This window comes from Callorhinchus milii, unplaced genomic scaffold, assembly GCF_018977255.1.
Source record: "Callorhinchus milii isolate IMCB2004 unplaced genomic scaffold, IMCB_Cmil_1.0 Scaffold1, whole genome shotgun sequence".
Classification (NCBI taxonomy): domain Eukaryota; kingdom Metazoa; phylum Chordata; class Chondrichthyes; order Chimaeriformes; family Callorhinchidae; genus Callorhinchus; species Callorhinchus milii.
In genome coordinates, this window is record NW_024704742.1 from 17,432,805 (window position 1) to 17,450,934 (window position 18,130).

At 41.5% G+C, this 18,130-nt stretch overlaps 1 protein-coding gene across 1 annotated transcript; it reads right to left on the reverse strand.

The window, feature by feature from the left end:
* Positions 1–2,228: 2,228 nt before the first annotated feature.
* grpel1 (GrpE-like 1, mitochondrial) lies at positions 2,229–8,367 on the reverse strand. The gene is made up of 4 exons (XM_042337633.1): positions 8,240–8,367; positions 7,162–7,318; positions 6,497–6,578; positions 2,229–3,461 (listed from the first exon to the last, which is right to left on the reverse strand). Exons 1-4 carry the CDS (start codon positions 8,305–8,307, stop codon positions 3,112–3,114), a joined length of 657 nt encoding a protein of 218 aa, XP_042193567.1. The 5' UTR covers positions 8,308–8,367; the 3' UTR covers positions 2,229–3,111.
* Positions 8,368–18,130: the final 9,763 nt, after the last annotated feature.

Below are 18,130 nucleotides of genomic sequence, written 5' to 3' on the forward strand. Positions count from 1 at the left end.
TGAATCGCACAATCCTTGCTATGTCTCATGCGAACAAGTACAGTATACATTCTCACAGGAAAGAACATTGCTAGTGTCAGCTCTTCTATGCTGTGACTTGTACACTGGACTGGAAATCCAAATCATTATTCCACCAGAATTTGTGCCAGGCATATCTAGGAAAAAGATTATCCTGGATAAGCATTTGGCCTTCTGTATCTGTAGTGACATAAATGTGTCAACTTAAATTAAATTTCTGTACTTGCAGTACAAATTACCTTTGTAAAGCGCTTTTCACAGCAGGAAGACGTCCCAAGGGGCTGGACAGTCAGAGATTTGGACCTGAACTGGGGATCTGGATAGGGGAGGGTAGGAGGGTGCCCAAAGGCCCAGTCGAAGAGGAGGGTTTTGAGACTTGCCTTGAAGGTGGCAAGGGAAGGAGTGAGACGAAGGGAAAGTGGGATGGAGTTTCATAGGGTGGGGGCTGAAAGCTCAACCGCTGATGGTGCAGCGGGCCAGGCGGGGACGTGGAGCAGACCAGAGCCTGGTGAGCGGAAAGGTTGATATAGGGTCAGCAGGTCCTTATAATGTTCCTTCATACTTTATTAACTTTGAGGTACACTATAGCAAAAACATCTTTAGTTTCCTTTATTTCCTAAATTCGAGCTTGGGAAAAATAAGTATTAGTTTCAGTTTGAAGAACCTATATCCATCATCCACTAGAATTATCATCTAGAAATGTGTGCCTGTAATTTATAAGTTTTATACTGAAATACCCAGTTTTAGAAAAATAACGTTCGATAAGATCATGTTTGCTAAATGTAAAGACAAATTAACTTGTTGCATATAAATCTCTGGAGTGGGTTTTGTTGACATACATATAGAACTTATATCTATCCTGAAAGGTCTTTAATTTTCTCCCTTTGTGAAACTGAAAATGGATGATAATAATGTGGTTATCCTAGCTCAATTTACAAGTGTGGGGAGTGACATTAGCAGACGCCTAGGAATTAGGGACCCACATACTCTGGAAAGTAATTGGAATGGCAAAAAGAGAAAGGCCTCGTCTTGTGATCTTAGTCTTTAAATGTAATAAATGTCTTAAATTCAGCTGTTTTTCTGCAGTTAAGAACTACAGAAAACAGACATTCAAGATGTTGGAAATCCACAGTAAGCATCTGAGATCGTCAGGTTGCTTTGGATGTGATCAGTTTTGAGAGAGGGGGTTCATTGAATGTAAACCAGTTTCTTTTCAAAGTGGATTTCTGTTTTTTTTACTTCTATAAGCATGTTTAATATAATTGTGTTCATGCACCTTTCTGGTCAGCTCCCAATTATGGAGCAGTTGAAGACCAGACCATAATGTAGTCGACCTCCAGCGTATTCCAAGAACCCACTACTGGCACAGCACGTGGATTGCATGAAACGCATCCAAATCTCTGCAACAGGTCCACAGCTGTGAGCTATAGAAACACTGACATCACACAAAGCCCTGTAAATGCATAGCTTTGTAGCCAGAGACCAGCATCACCGCTCCAGACCCTATCAAGCCTAGTTCATCACTGAGCTCGCCGTGCTGATGTGTGCAGACATCCAGTCCACAGTAACCAAAGGAGTTGATATCACATCTGTAGCACCACAATCCATTGAATTGGTGCTTTTATAATCAGTTTGAGGAGTAAGAATGGTAAGATAGCTGGTAATGGGTTTCATTGCAGAAGATGAGGGAGAGGCATTCAGCTCTTATTATGAAAACTTCAATTTAAAAACTCAGCACCTGAACAGGTTCATTCTACTGGTCTTGCCGATGAGGTACTTGACTAGAGAGAATTTCACAAGTGGAAGCAGCAGGAATGTGTATGGATTAGATATCACCTAACTTCAGCTATGGGCCATCGAAAGTGACTTTGATTAGTCTTGAGTAACAAATTTTGCAACATGGACAATTTTTTTAGGTTAACCCACATGAAAATTAAATGCTGAAAATGTAATTATTGAAAGGCAGCTGATATAATTGGGGCTTATGATCCTAAAGATCAAACACATTAGTGGTGAAAGTTACACTTTATTATTATATCTGCAAGTTTCATATTTAAAAATGAACCAGACAGGCCATTACCGACATTATTGCAGAACCCAGTTCAGAGGCAGTTAGTACAAAAATGTACAATGCTCAACAAAAACAAAATGATAGCATGAGAACTCCACAAAGCCACCTCTTTTCACACATTTTAAATGGATTCAAAATAGGAATTTCAATTGGTCACTTTTTAATATAAGTTTTGGAATACAATCATTCATTAGGGCACCTTCCACAAATAAGATCATGGTCTCTGTATAATAATTTCTAGTAATCATATGTATTGGGAAAACCATAATTGCCTCTAAATTAGCATTCCCTTTACCAGCTTGCTTACTGACTAGCAGAAAATACTACTGACAGAATTTCAGCATCAGGCTTCATTCATGCAGCATTCAGGGATATCACACTTCATGGTTTCCAAACCTGATCAATTTATTTGGACATTAATTAAAAAGTAAATGATACTGCCTAATTTTATAGTTTACAATTTTGAACAATGTAAAATATTAGTTGGTCCACAAACTGGACCATTACCTATTATTTATGCACATTAAAGCCATACAAGTGGATACTTTCGATAACAGATACTTTCTATTTGATATGAAGATTGTTTTAATTGAGATTTCAAGAATACTGTTCAAAATAGACCGCTAGCCTGTTTAGCTTGGCTTAGCAAAGAAAGACAAGTCCACTGTAGCCGGTTTACACATGAATGGGAAACAGGTGCAAACACCACCAGACTATCTTAATTCAGAAAAATTTATACTTAATGGCAACAAACCACAGAGAACAAGTACAAATGTACCTCTGTACTGGATGCCACGAAAAATAACCTGTACCAGCCACTGCTGATAGCAATGAACAAGAGGGAAAAAACCTCGGCTTTTTTATTTTTAAAAAAACATCTTGCTATGTGTGGATGGACACATGGTGTAAAAATCTTCCAATACTCCACAGCGACCACAGGTTAGAAAGAAACTGTTCGCCAAAGAATACAGTTGTATGGCTTTGTGTTTAGCTAAACTGCACCAGTCAGTTCTCAGCATTACTCAATGCCCTCCTTGTACAACACCAACTAATGCTGGCCTGAGGGTGCGCCCGTGAAGCTTGTATCCTATCTTTGTCACTATTGCCACGGAGCCCGGTTCCTTCCCTTCCATGGGAGAACTGAATAAAGCTTCGTGCTCATAGGGATCGAACTTGGCTCCAACAGGATTTAGTTTGACTAGGCCATGCTTAGAAAACACTTTCTGAAGCTGTACTTCAGTCATGACAAGACCCTCATAGAGGTTCTTCAGGTGAGGGTTCTGGTCTGTGATCTCCTCTTTGGGCACACTCGTCGTTGCCTTCTCAAGAACATCTGCCACTTCCAACAGGTCTTTGCAGAAACCCTGAACACCTAAAAGCAGAAACAAGAGTCAAAACTAAGAGGAACGTTTCTAGTAAGATTTTAAATGCAAGTTAAATATACAGTAGCAAGCAGCTGTCTAAGTCTGGGGAGGAGAAGTTTTAAAAACTAAAGAGGTATTGAATGGACAGTAGTCTTAGACTGCCTTTTGCCAGCAGCGATGGTAACATAATAACTGTACTGTTGAGATGTTGAGCACCATCAGAGCTCCTTCACAAGGTGACTTCTTTCCTCAGGTTTTGTAGACATCTGCTGTTTACCTACTGACAAGTGCATCCATTCACCCAAAATTCCCCAACGCTTCCCCTTGGTTTCCTAATTGATCAGTACAGCTTAACCAATTTAGAGCTGTAATTGTGAATACAATAATATAATAATTCTTGCATTTGATATAGCACATTATAATTAATAAGACAAATTCAAATATGGATTAATAATGTCGATCTACTTCGACAGTAGTCATGACACCATCACTCCTGGCAGATCAGGATTGTGAATCTACGTTTATAATTAAAAGCAAACTCCATCTACTGTATAGCAACAATCTAGTCAAGCATAGAAAATAAGGTATAGAACTGCATCACCTGACTTTGGCAAAATAAACTGGCTTCCACCAATAATAAATAATTAAATCCAGAGAAGTGCTTGGACATCCATGTAAAATAAACGGTTTTCAAGAGTAAAATGCATTTTGAAAATGAAGATATTCATAGAATACTTACTGACAAGCATGTACAATTTTCCCTGAATTTCAGAATAAAATTTAGTGCATAAAACAGCCTCTAATAATTCAATATGTACTGTCAGTTTTACCTTAAGGAAGCAGGTAAGCAACAAGACAAACTCATTTGTCCCAACTGAGCATTTACCAATCAACCAAATAAAATGAACAGAAAACAGGATACTAGCAATCCAATTTGAAACAATTACATTAGTTTGCAGCTTGCGTTTACTAGAATTATTCGTAAAAACAGACATGTAGTCTGTTTCTTCCTACTATCCCACTGTTTGTGAAATGACAAATGGATAAATCAGACCATGGTAAGACATTTAAAAGCAATTAGATGCATAATGTGAAATAAACTTCACTATTTATCAGACACCATTAAGCTAGTTACATTTGGATGAATTCTTTGAGCGGGAGGTAAAATCACATTAAAAAACAAACCTGATCCAGGTCAAAGCAGAAAACAACTGTCACTCAACACTTCTTGTTGTGCTCCTCACTAAATGTAGGCCACTAAGAACAGCTTACTGTCACACTCAACATCTGTAGGAATCAGAGACTATGTACTTGGACTTCACTGAAGACTAGACAGACATCGACTAGTAAAAGCTTATCCTGCACCTTTCTCCCCCACTGAAAATCAGCCGAGCTCCGTTGCTTTTCTGTTTTGCTATGCAGGAAATCTTCATCCAGCTGATAGCACACTGATTTTCATTACCTTTGATGTGGTTCTTAAGCAAGCACAGAGGCCAACAATTACCCTTTTACACAGTGTGCAACTTTACAATTTCATAGGACATCAGCGATAAGAATGAAATCTTCCAATCATTAGAACAGATCAAAGCAAAGAATAGTGTTAAAACCGTGCATGAGGGAAAAACACACATATGGTCAGGATCAGAACAAAACAGACTGAACAGGAAACAAAAGTAATTTGCTACTGACATATACATACGTGGATAGTGTCAGAACAGAACAGAGTGAGTAAGAAACAGAGCAAACAGTTATTAATATTACAATCATCAAAGACAAAAGTTTAGTTAGTATTGGTAGAACAGAGAACATAAAGCAGAGATTAGAAACAAAGTGATTAGTTTTGTAAAGCAATTAGTATTAAGAGTTGAAAGCCAAAAGTCAAATTGTGAGAAATCGCTGACCAGACATTCAAAAAAGGAATTGTTTAGTATTAGAACAGATAGAGATAAGAAAAAATGTACAAAATGGTTAGTGCAACAGCAGATTAAATGTAAAACATACCAAATGGATATCACAGTCAGAAGAGTTTAGGCAACCAAAAGCTAAGGCAATTCTTGAATTGCATTAAAAGAAAAGACTTCTGGAACAGCCAAGAGTGAGAAACTATGTATTGCAATGCAAACAGATTTCACATTTGTATACATCATTCTGCAGAGCAGTAGCTGTGTGGAATGGACTAACTACCAGCACCTGGATCTAAATACAAACCAGATGAAAGGAGGCGGGTTTCCCCAGCCAACAACTGAAATTAAATTTAAAGGTTTTAATATTGTCCACAGAACAATTATCTTCCTTCAAACTTGTCAATAGGCTGAGACCAGGAAATCAGTCAAGACTCACTAAACAATGTTACCATTAAAAGTAACTCATTAGCTCCATGAATTGCAGAGGTTGAACATACAATCTCACTCCTTGTCTTGCCTCCTTCAAGTCCTGTCTAAAGACTTTCCTCTTTAACTATAATCTAACAAGCCAATGGGAGTTTTGCAAAACACTGTTCGTAAATGTGTCAGCAGCAGTGGAAACCTGTTCTCTCCTGAACTGAACAAAATCTTTTGAAAAGTTCTGTAGGATCAGGAAAAACACGCAGCAAGGCAATGGCTTCTGACAGATTAGTCAATGGACTGAGTCTCTAGTGTATTGCGCTGTTTGATATTTAGCTGCAAAGATATTTTCCTGGAGGTGAATTAGGGTACCGTGTGACAAAATCACACACAAAATCTATTACACGGTGCCAAGAGTGGTAGGTCTGTGATTCTCAATCCTTCACCCCAATGTGCCAAATTCCTGGTCTCAGAGACAGAAAATTAGGATTCTGAATCCTCTAAATACACACCAATGTGCCCGTTTCAAAGTATATTGCCTGAGAAATGATTTGCTATGCTCAAGGCTAGAATTTTGGTATAGACTATACTGATATAGGAGTAGAAGCTGATCAAACTGATAGAACCATTTGCTATGCTCAACATATACACAGACATTCCCTCAAATTCAACACCAGCAAATTTAATGTACCTTTGTACATTTTAAATATTTTGCTTACCATATAATTTAGCTTCTTCAACCAGCTTTTGACTTCTTTGACGGAGGTTCTCAGTATCAGCTAGTGCTCGCTTGTACTTGTCCTACAAACATAAAGCATTGTACTGACTAGATGTAGGATACAAGAGCTTTGAGACATTCTCCCGACCTGAAAATTGTATACGTAATAATAACAAGAAATAATCCTTGCATTTGATGTAGCGCCTTATCATATCTTCAAGACATCTCAAAGTGCTTCACAGAATATACTGTAAAGTGAATTGATTGTATATTTCGTGGACGAAGCGAAATCTACAAAATAAAACATCAATTATTTCACATTTGTATAAGTGCCTTTCATGCCAGGAAGACGTCCCAAGGCGCTGAACAGTCAGGGGTTTGGACCTGAGCTGGTGGTTGGGATCAGGAGGCAGGGAGGATAGGGATTGGAGGGTGTTCGAAGGCGCAGTCAAAGAGTACAGTCTTGAGACAGGCCTAGCTCCTCTCTTCTCTGTCTGTTTCTCACTCATTCTCTCTCTTGCTTGGTGACTGCTGCAGTAGCAGTGGCTGTAATAATAATGCAAATTATAACACAAAAAAGGTATATAGGTGTAAATTGTAAAAGTACTACCGCAATCACAACAAACACTTTGTCACATTTATGTTCTATTTAAAGATAGCTCTTACTGTCATCTCCTTCACTTGCTCCTCCAACTTGATCTTTTCTTCTGATAGTAACTTCTCAGCTGAGCTGGTCTCTTCTTTCTGCTCATTCTGTGGATGCCTTTGTTCCTCTTCTGAGCTTTGCCCAGTGTTTTTCTGTCGAGTAGCTGTGCAGAGAAACCTACAAGAGGCCACAGGATACAAGTCCAATAAAACTGCAGACATTGTATAGAGTCAAGCATACTTTTATGAAACAAGGCATGAATGAATGATGCATAAAAACGATCTTAAAAAGTGTGTTCCTTTATATAACAAGTTAAAGCAAAGACAGAGAAGCAGGTTCCTACTTATTGCTCGGTAAACAGAGGCGTGTGTGTGGAGCAAGGAAACTTGTCTAAAGTTTCGAACCCGGGTTCTCTTGCTTGCGAGGTGAGCGCACTAACCACTACCCTACAGGAGCGAAACCTACAGTGATGCTGTGTAGTAAAGCGCCCTCACTTTTCACAAAAATTTTCATATGATTTAATTGGGATTTTTTTGGGGGGTAATCTGTAGTTCTACTTTGTCGCATTTAAAACCAGTTCTACTGCAGATTCACACAACTTCACAGTTTCGGGATCTTCACCGGGTTCACACACAAAAAAAAGGTACGCGCCACATGGATCTGAACCGTAGGTGAAACTTTTGAGCAAAATAACCCCCAAAGGACAAAAAGGATTAAAAGCGTTACAGACATTACAGACCCAGAGTAAACCGCTGCAAATCAGCAGCTTAACCTGGGCTCAAGGCCGAGGAGATAAAGGACATCGGGTCAACGACCAAAGGCCTGACTTTTCCCTTACTCCGGGGGGGGGGGGGAGGGGGGTAATACCCCAACAGTAGGGGAAGGGGAGAGAGAGAAAGAGAGAGAGAGAACCCCAACAGGAACTGCTCAGTGACCGCTGCAGACAGGGCTCCGGCGTTGGGTTGGGTTGGGGTGTGGAGGTCAGGAGGCCTGGGGGAGGGTGTGGGGCCTAACTCCTCTCCCCCGGCTCTCTCTCCCCCCGCCCCCCCCGCTGTGTGTTGCTCGGTGCCCTGGGTGCGGGCTGTTGCTATGGGTTACCTGCTGCTCTGGTGGCGCTGCCCGGCTCTCAGCAGCCCCAGGACACGGCTCACACCTCGCGCCGCCATCACCGCTCTGCGCCGCGCGCACCCTCACCCGCTGTCGCTCTGACGGCGCGCGCAGAGCGCCCGGGGCCCGGCCAATCAGCTGCCGCCGCCCTCGCTGTGACGTCACAGAGAGCGGAACGCGAGAGCGGCGCCCGGTTCAGGGCGGGGGGGGGGGGGGCGCGCTGGGAGTGCGCAGGCGCGGCGCGGCCCGGGGAGGGGGGGCCGCTGGGAGTGCGCAGGCGCGGCGCGGCCCGCGGGGGGGGGGCCGCTGGGAGTGCGCAGGCGCGGCGCGGCCCGCGGGGTCAGGGGGGGGGGGAACCGTGTGGGAATGTGCGCGAAAAAAACTCCTCACAGGCGTTTTGTTTAAAAAAATGTCTTTAAATTGAAACCTGAAAAAATTCACTGTGTGTGGGGTCACTCTATAAGGAACGCTCATTTGGTCACGATATTGTAAGGCTATTGGTGCTCTATAAAAACCAACAGGAAAGCCGAGGCCTTCACTGGAGGAAAAGAGACCTGAGATTGTCAAGAAATCCATCAATAATAATAATAATGTTTGCATTTGATAAAGCGCATTTCACGTCGGGAGGATGGCCTGAAGTGCAGTGGCTTTGTATTTGTAGGCAAACGCGAAAGCCCAATTGCACACAGCAATGAACCCACATTTTATTTGGGGGATTGTTGGCCACGAAACCAGGAGAAACTCTTCTCTTTTCAAAAAGTGACACGGGATCTTTAATGTCCACCTGAACAGGCAGACAGGACCCCAGTGCAGCATCTCTGAAGGACTGATCTATAAACAGGTGATTGGCATCATTGAAAAGCGGTGGGAATGAATGGGGAAATGAGAGCACTTTACACTGTTTACAACAACAGCAAAATTACACGTGTAAAGCGCCTTTCACGTCGGGAGGACGTCCCAAGGCGCTGGACAGATAGTTACAGATCGAAGCTGGGGGTCGGGTTGAGGGCAGGGGGGGGAAGCAGGGAGATTGAAACCACGGTCGAGAAGGAGGGTCGAGATGCGTCTTGACAGTGGCGAGGGAGAGGGCGAGACGGAGGGATTGCGGGATGGAGTTCCAGAGGCTGGGGGCAGAATGGCGGAAAGCCCTCATGCCAATAGTGGGGAAAGCGAGACAGGAGACGTGAAGCAGGCCAGAGCCCGCTGAGCGGAGGGAGCAAACAGGATGGTAGGGGGTTAGCAAATCGCAGAGGTAGGGGGGACAAGACCATGGAGGGTTTTGAAGGTGAGGATCAGGATCTTGAACTGTATCCTCTGTGTGATGGGAAGCCAGTGGAATTGGGCGAGGATGGGGTCGCGGAGCCTGGTGCAGAAGAGGACACGGGCTGCAGAGTTCTGGATGATCTGCAGCCTATGGAGGGAGGAGTTGGGGAGGCCGACAAGCAGTGAGTTTGCGTAGTCGAGCTTCGATGTAATGAAGACGTGTATGAGGGTTTCGGTGGCCTGTGGTGTGAGACAGTGTTGGTGCCGGGTGACGTTGGGGAGGTGGGGGAAGGCAGAGTGGGTCATGGCACAGATGTGGAGTAGAAATAGTTGAGGGTCAAACAAGACCCCAAGGTTCTGGACTGGCTTAGTAAGGTGTAGTGTGTAACCATGGACGGTGATGCCATCAGCGCCTGAGTTGTGGAGGTGCTGACGGGAGCCAATCAGGAGAACCTCGGTCTTGTTGATGTTCAACTGAAGAAAGTTAGTTCTCACCCAGACTTGATGTCTGACAGACATTCTGTCAGCGCAGCAGAGGTCCTGGAGTCAAGGGTGGAGGCAGAGAGGTAGAGTTGGGTGTCATCCGCATACATGTGGAAGTTGACCCCCTGTCTGTGGTTGATGTCACCAAGAGGGCAGTTGGGAAAGCAAGGAGATCGAAAGTACAAAGAGGAGGGTCTTGAGATGGGTCTTGAAGAGGCAAGGGAAGAGGCGAGGCAGAGGGACTGCGGGATGGAGTTCCAGAGGGTGTGGCAGAGTGGCAGAAGGCCCATCCAATGGGGGACGCAAAGCAGGCCAGAGCCCACTGAGTTGATGGTAGGACGTTACGTAGATTGAAGAGGTAGGGAGGAGCAAGACCTTGGAGGGCTTTGAAGATGAGGACCAGGGTCTTGAACTGTATCCTCTATGTGATGGGAAGCCAGTGGTGTCAGGTGAGGATGGGGTGATAAGGTCACGGAGCCTGGTGCGGGACAGGACAAGGGCTGCAGAGTTCAGGATGATTTGCAACCTATGCAGGGAGTAGTTGGGGAGGCCAACAAGCAATGAGTTTGCATAGTCAAGCCTTGATGTAATGAATCCATGTATGAGGGTTTTGGTGGCCTGCGATGTGAGTCAGTGGCAGATCCGGGCGATGTGGCGGAGGTGGGGTAAGGCAGAGGGGATCATGGCATGGATGTGGGGTAGAAAGGATAGTTGAGGGTCAAACAAGCCCCCCAGGTTCCGGATTGGCTTAGTAAGGTGGAGTGTGCAACCATGGATGGTGATGCTGTCAGCGCCTGAGGTGAGGAGGTTCTGACGGGAGCCAATCTGGAGAGCTTTATCCTGTTGACGTTCAGATGGAGAAAGTTAGCTCTCATCTTTACTGCTATAATAGGCTTACTTCAGAATTAAAGTGACAATAAATCAATATGGAAATTAGTTGCAGTGGTAACATATGTGATGCAAATGTAACCACGTTTCTTCCTGTGTAGAAATGTGAAGAACAATTTTTAATTGAAAGTAATGTTGGAGGAACAAACAGCAGATTAAAGAGAAAGGCACAGACAGTGAGCATAAAAGATGTGAGGGATTCTGACACAAGAAACAGCTGCTCATTTTGTGCTTCAATGATTTAAACTTGCTGGTGCACTGAGAAAGATCAGCACAAGGGGATGGTTTTAGGCAAATGTAACAAGTAAGGGTTGAGCTACACATCAAGAAAAAGAGTTACTAATACTATTTTATAAGTAATGAAAATTGAAAAGCTCTAACAATTAGCTCCTGTTAAAAATAAAACAAATTACTTCAGTACATGTGCTTTTGTTTTAGTTAACCATGATGATGAAAGATCATTCTTATAATTTTTCTGTAACTTTTAATAAAACATGTAGAGAACAAATAGAGTGGATAGAGTCAGTTATATAATACTAGTAATCCATTTAGGGGAACTCTGTCATTATCTCCCTAGAGTGTAGGGTGATCTTAGCTGGACAACAACAATAACAAAATTTCATTTATATAGCGCCTTTCATGTCGGGAGGACATCCCAAGGCCCTGGATAGACAGAGTTACGGATCCGAGCTGAGGTTGGGATGGGGGAGGGGGGAGGGCCGGAGTGGGGGGAAGCAGAATGTAATTTGTCATTTTGACCAGGCAGTTTCTGTGCCGTGGGCGGCATGGAAACCCAATTGGAGGGGTTCGAGAAGGGAGTGGCGGGAGAGGAAGGAGTGAAGCTGAGAAGCAACAAATTGTTCCTGGACCTTGGAGAGGAAGGAGCGTTTGGAGATGGGGCGGAGGGGTAAGCAGTGCGAAAGCTTGCCAGACAATGCTTTCGATGTCAAGCTATTTAGCTGGTTAAACGCCAGCAGTTACCTCAATGCACACTCTGGGGTCTCCAAGCCTTGTCTCTCACCAGCTTGTGCTTAATATTCTCCAGAATTAGTAAGTTCCTTCACTCCCATTAGCCTTACATCTCATTTGCAACTGATATTTGCTACTTGATATTGAAGTTTATATTTGACCAGTTCGCATTCTATTGATCCCCACAATAAAGAAGTACATACATTTTGACTCATTCTTAAATTCAAAGCATGATTTTTTTTACGCAGAAATTCTCTATAAACAATTTTTTTGTTTACAGAGTGTTTGCAGGAACTTAAGCAAATTAAATAGAGCAAAACAACAGAAGATAAATCTTAAACTGTGAGAAACACTGCCCTCTCATGGCAAGTATCTTGAATTGAATCCAGTGAAACTGATGCGAATAAAACCTATTCTCACTGACACGAAAGAATCTGAGCAGTTTCAATTCATGATAAAAATAATGGTAACAGTGGTAAAAGAAAATGCAAAATAACTTTATACAATATGCCCATTATTAAGCACTAACTGATTCGAAATCAGAAATAACGTTACATACGTTGCACACAATGGAGTGTTAAGGGAAGCTGTATAGATCTACTTTCATCCATTCTTCCCTGCTTTCTGCAACTCCATACTGGAGTCCCTCAGCTTTGTTCCCTCCCTTGCCACCTTTAAAGCCCATCTTAAACCCATATTTTTAACTGCTTTTGGACATCTTCCTCCCTCTCCCCAAACTTCCTCAGCTGCGCCATACTCAGCTTGGGCTCTGTGAAGGACTTTGGGTCGTCCTCCCGACGTGAAAGACGCTATACAAAATATAAAATTGTCGTATTGTGTAGGAGAGAGAGCTTCAAGGGGAAGAATAATCTTGTACTTTTTATTCAAAGACCCCCCCCCACCACCACCATAAAAATGTACTTAGATACATATATTGGAATAACAAGGTTTCTTTTGCGGGATTTCTTAATAGATTTCTTAATTCAGAAATTTGGAAGCTACTGTGCCTGACTTACATGAACTTCATTCCAACTCTTATTTACTTTCGGAACGGAGTTCTCTCAAGTTGGAGTGATGTGTGTGACTGTTTATAGTTACTGGAAGGAATCCGAGCCCCCACCGAATTTCATAATGAACTGAGTTCCTGGACACAGGTCAGCCAACTCAGCGCAGAGGAAATATTTCAATCCTTTTAATGAGGCAGAATACCCATTGCCATTTGTAGAAACAATACATATTTAGAGTTTTGGACGGAAGGGTTTTCTTAGACTTTTCTTGAACTCAATGACAGTTATCTATATCAATGCATAGCTTCATTTCTAAACAATTCTGATACTTCCACCCTGTGGAGTTACAGCAATCTGAGATTGTCCCTGCATGCATTCATTGCCCTGATTCAATGCAACGTATCACGTGTCAGAAGGTGATAGTTGTGCTTATTCACTCTTGAGAAGGAAATGATACATGATGGCTTTACACTTGTCATGGACAGTCACAGTAGCATGATCAATTGCCGTCAGTTTGAATCCATCAGTGTTGCCTTCTGACTGGTCAAGTGGAATGCTGTATTGCGTTGTCTTTTTTTGAAGGAAGCGGTGAGCAAAAAAAAACCTTTGCAGATATTCCTAAGGGTGTATTGTGATCTAATCCCATGTGAATGTAAGTTTCTAAAGAAAATATTCAGATTGCCACATGTGCAATCATTGATTAAGTATCTGATGTGTAATTTCCCTAATGAAAATCAATTGGGTGATTTTACAGTGAAGCAATGAAGCACAGATTCAGACTATAGCCTCTGTCACTTAAGAAAAAGAAAACGGCATTTAGTATTCAGATCAAAATAGCTCCCAATGTCCTCAGGTCAAATCCTTTCTTAGCTGTGATATACACACGAAATGTTATTGATGTCACTTCCTTTACTATGTGCAGGAAATCAGCCAGTCAGTGCCAGAAGCTGCAAGTTTATATAGTACCAGAATGTACAGTACACCTGCAGTCTGCAGAAAAGCATGTCCAAGCTAATTTTTACCAAGTTGCCCCATAGCACCTATAATGTCAAAATGTTTCAAAGCCCTTCATGGGAAATTGGTGTCAAGTGAGGCTGTCGCAATTGCCCACGAAATACACACTGTCAAACCCACTATACAGTTTTTCCCGTGAAGCCTTTGAGACGCTCTGAGATGCTGCCCCACGTAAAGGGCGCTATATAAATGCAAGTTGTTGTCTTGATGACGTGATAAGGTGCTATTTCAAATGCAAGGGTTATTATATTATGAAGGGATATAATGCTAATGAATGGAAAGAATCTATTACTATATATCCTATTATGTCCTACAATAGAATATATATTAATAGATTATTTCCACTCATTAGCAAACCAGTGACTCAGGGTAAGAAATTTAAGAAAATCACCAAAATAATGAAAGGGGAGATTAGAAACTAAAATCTTTATACAGAGGGTGATGTGGAATTCTATGCTCCAAACTACTGTAAAGCAGATTCCATAGATGGTTTTAAAAGTGAATTAGCCAGATTCCAGAAGAAAAATAATGTGAAAGGGTAAGGGGAGCAATTAATAATTCCTTCAACAAAAAAATAACTTGGGTCACTCAATCCACAACTGTTTGTGGGACACTGCTGTGCGCAATTGGCTACTGCTTTTCGCCCACAAAGTATACAGTCAATTCACTTTACAGTATATTCTGTGAAGTGTTTGGAACATCTCAAAGACATGATAAGGCGCTATATCAAATGCAAGCATTATTATTATAATATTAAGTATGAGTGGGATTAGATTGGCCATGTGGAGGAAAACACCTGTACGGTTTTAAAGGGCCAAATCGCTTGCTTTTGTGTTGCAACATTGTAAGGGGAGAAATTATTGGCATTTCATAACTCATTCAATGTGAAACAGTAATTATAACATTGAATGCTATCAAACACATTGTTAAATATAATAAATATAATTATAAATTATTTATATTTAAAAAAAGAATGAGCAAAGTCATGATGCCATTGCACTGTCTAATAAGTCTTAAAGAAATGATGATATATTTTTTAGATAATAGCGTGGATATCATGACTTTTTGAGTCACCCTGTATATATAATTATAAAATGGAAACTAAAATTTCAGAACTGAAATTAAACTAAGAATAAAGTTATAATTCAGTTGTATAATTATCACTAGGCTCAGTATCTCCCCCTCCCTAACTTACTGACCATTGTTGTGTTATTTTACCAACATTGTGGTGCTATCTTGGAAATTTCAGGGAATTGTGGAATGTGTCTGAGTGGAATGTGATGTCCTGGAGGAAACTTTGAGTGCAGCAGAAGAAGAAGAAACAGAGTTAATTTAATTAATTTAGTCAATATCTTTCTCAGCTGCTCTCCAATGCCTTTCTTTATCATTGAGGCAATTTTTTAACGTGGAAATTACCTTGTACTGTTCCATTATGCTGAGGCCAGTGATAGCTCTTGACTTCTTTTGACCACAGTTTGGATTGATACAACAATTATCACTGGTAATAATACGTCATGCCCCCCAAACAACGGGTGTTGACACCACATTGTAATTTCCCCCCTGCTTTTTGGAAGTGGTGGAATTATTTGTCCAGACGGCTGCCTTTTCTAATTCATATTTCCCTATGTTCTGGCCGCCACTAGTGTCCTTGTGATACTCTGGTTGGATCAACAGGAATCACTACTGAGAGGTGGAGCAAGAGGGTGCTATACAGCCCAGTCTCCCAAACCCAGAGTGGCAAACTGAAGCACTGAGGGAATCCTGAGCCCAGCACTTATTGAGTTGGGCTCCAACAAGGAAAGGTGCATTAATTAAGGGTTAATATTGCACTCTGCTCATTAAATATAGTGAATCTGTCAAGGTGAACTAAGCTATTCTGCTCCTTCCACTAAGTTCTGCAAGTTTGTCGCCGTACAGATATAAATAACTAACAACATTTTAAATTGTAAATTAAACGATAAATCTAAAAGTGCATTGTAAATATAAAATCGTTATTATTGTTTATAAATGAGCTGTGATAAATTTGCTGCATTTATTTTAGCAAATTTTGACATCAAAATGTGAAGTGGCTACACTAGCAGCAGCAATTTATCCTTATTACAGGCAATAGATCTTTGTCTAATGTTTATTCACATCATTGGATTTGCTGGTTGGGAATCAAAGGATTGAATGAATTCCTGGACAGTTTGGATGGTAAAGTGCCTGCAGAGATGAAAGACTACATCAGGTTATTGAAGTAGAGTTCACCATCGTTTGGCAGGTTGAGTCCAGCAGGCACATCACTGAGCGTGAAGCTGAAAGTTTGACAATACAGTTAACAATAATAATAATAATTGCATTTGATAGAGCGCTTTTCACGTCTTCTAAACGTCTCAAAGCGTTTCACAGAATATATCGTAAAGTGAATTGACTGTATATTTGTGGGCAAAACGCGGCAGCCAATTGCGCACAGCAGTGTCCCACAAACAGTCGTGAATTAAAAATGACCAATTTATTATTTTGTTTTTTGGAGGGATTATTATTAGGCGTGTGGAGTAAGGAAACTTGCCCAAGGTTTCGGCCTGCCTGGAATTAAACCCAGGTTTCCTGCTTGCAAGGTGAGTGCTCTAACCACTGAGCTACAGGACTGGGTAATAACATGGGGATTAATCTTACCCATTTCAATTTTCTTTTTGCCGATAGTGTTTAATGTGCACAGATCTAAGGCGGTAGCAATAGTTTACAATGCTGGCTGTTGGATCACAAGGAATTACGTGATTAAAGCTGCATTACCCTTGACCCTTTTGGATAAGAGTCCTGCTTTGCAGCATCAGCAAGGTCAAGGGCCCAAGCCATTGCTTTTTGATAGTGCAGCAGTGACAAATGCAGCGCATGCTACTATTGTGATTTTAAGAGGGCGTTTCAATTCGAGCAGCGCGACGTTATCTTTTGATGAACAACAGTTTACATTTACATAGTGTCTTTCATGTCAGGAGGACATTTCACAGGCAACATGTAGCTGAGTGGGAGCAATACCAGAACATTAGCAGAGCTGAATCAACCTACGTGCACTGCAAGTACCATGAAATGTGCAGATGTTATATTAAATATAAAGTAAAAACACCAGTTTGTGATGTGCAAAGTATACTAAATAACTACAGTATTTTGTCTGTCTTCAACTACTGAGTGTTGTACAGATATATTACAACTAATTGAAACCACTGAATTGGAAAAGACTTGATGACCTTCTCCTGTTCCTGTTTTCCTATTTTCTCCTGTATTATTAATCATACAACTTAGCTAAAGTAAATTTGTGCTGAGGGAGAACTGCTTTGTCAGAGGTGCTGCCCTTCAGATGAAAAGTTGCATTTGATATAGTGGCTTATCACAATGTTGAAACGTCTCAAAATGCTTCACATTACTGTAAAGTGAATGTGTATTTGTAGGCGAACGCAGCAGTCAATTTCCACGTAGCAATGTTTCACAAATTGAAGACAAATTTTAAATGGGGGGGGTTGTTGGCTAGGACAGCTGAGGACATTAAACCCAGATCCCATTAAAGAACCCATGACCCTATTTGCTCTGTCTTGAATTCAGCAACAAACTGAATAAGAACAATAAAATTCTAAAACAGATACATTCATCAGAGAACTCATTAATTCATTAATCTAACAAGTTTCTCCAGTACTGCCAGCATCAGGAACTGTGGTGAGTTAAATTACATTTGTTTTACTGTGTGTGTCTCTGGATTTATAAAATTCTACATCAGATGCAAGAATTTTATTATAATATTTGTCTTTGTATGTTTTTCACTACATTAGTTACATTTGCTGAAACTATGCCTTTAAAGATCACTATTGTGGTTCAAAGATTAACAAAGACAAATTTTAATATAATAATATCCTATAATGTTTCCTTGTGGGATTGATTCACCATTGAGGTCTCCACTGCTGATTTACTTCTTGCCTTACCCTGAAAGGTGATGTGATCGGGGCAGAGGATTGATCCACTGCTGGTTTTGTTCTGTGTTACAACTGGCCGTAGGCCAGGACTCTGTTGGACAGGACCAGACCTGTTAGTTCTTCCTTGATCTCCATTCCCTTCCCCCAACATGACAGGGAACACTGCACTCACCAGTCTGGCTGAGATCTAATGATACTCACCTTCCCAGGGCATCTTGAGTTCAAAGATCAATTGAGGCTGGTATTTCAAACTTGTGACCCTGCGCTGAGGAAGCCATGGTCCACAGCTACCACATTGGTCTGCATTAAACACAGCA

Bases quoted from the DNA above. Each gene is read 5' to 3' on its own strand.
- grpel1 (XM_042337633.1), bottom strand. From the start codon at position 8,307: ATGGCGGCGCGAGGTGTGAGCCGTGTCCTGGGGCTGCTGAGAGCCGGG. The intron at 7,319-8,239 runs GTAACCCATAGC...GGCCTCTTGTAG, and splicing joins CAGCGCCACCAGAGCAGCAG to GTTTCTCTGCACAGCTACTC. The intron at 6,579-7,161 runs GTAAGAGCTATC...TTATGTTTGTAG, and splicing joins AGCAAGTGAAGGAGATGACA to GACAAGTACAAGCGAGCACT.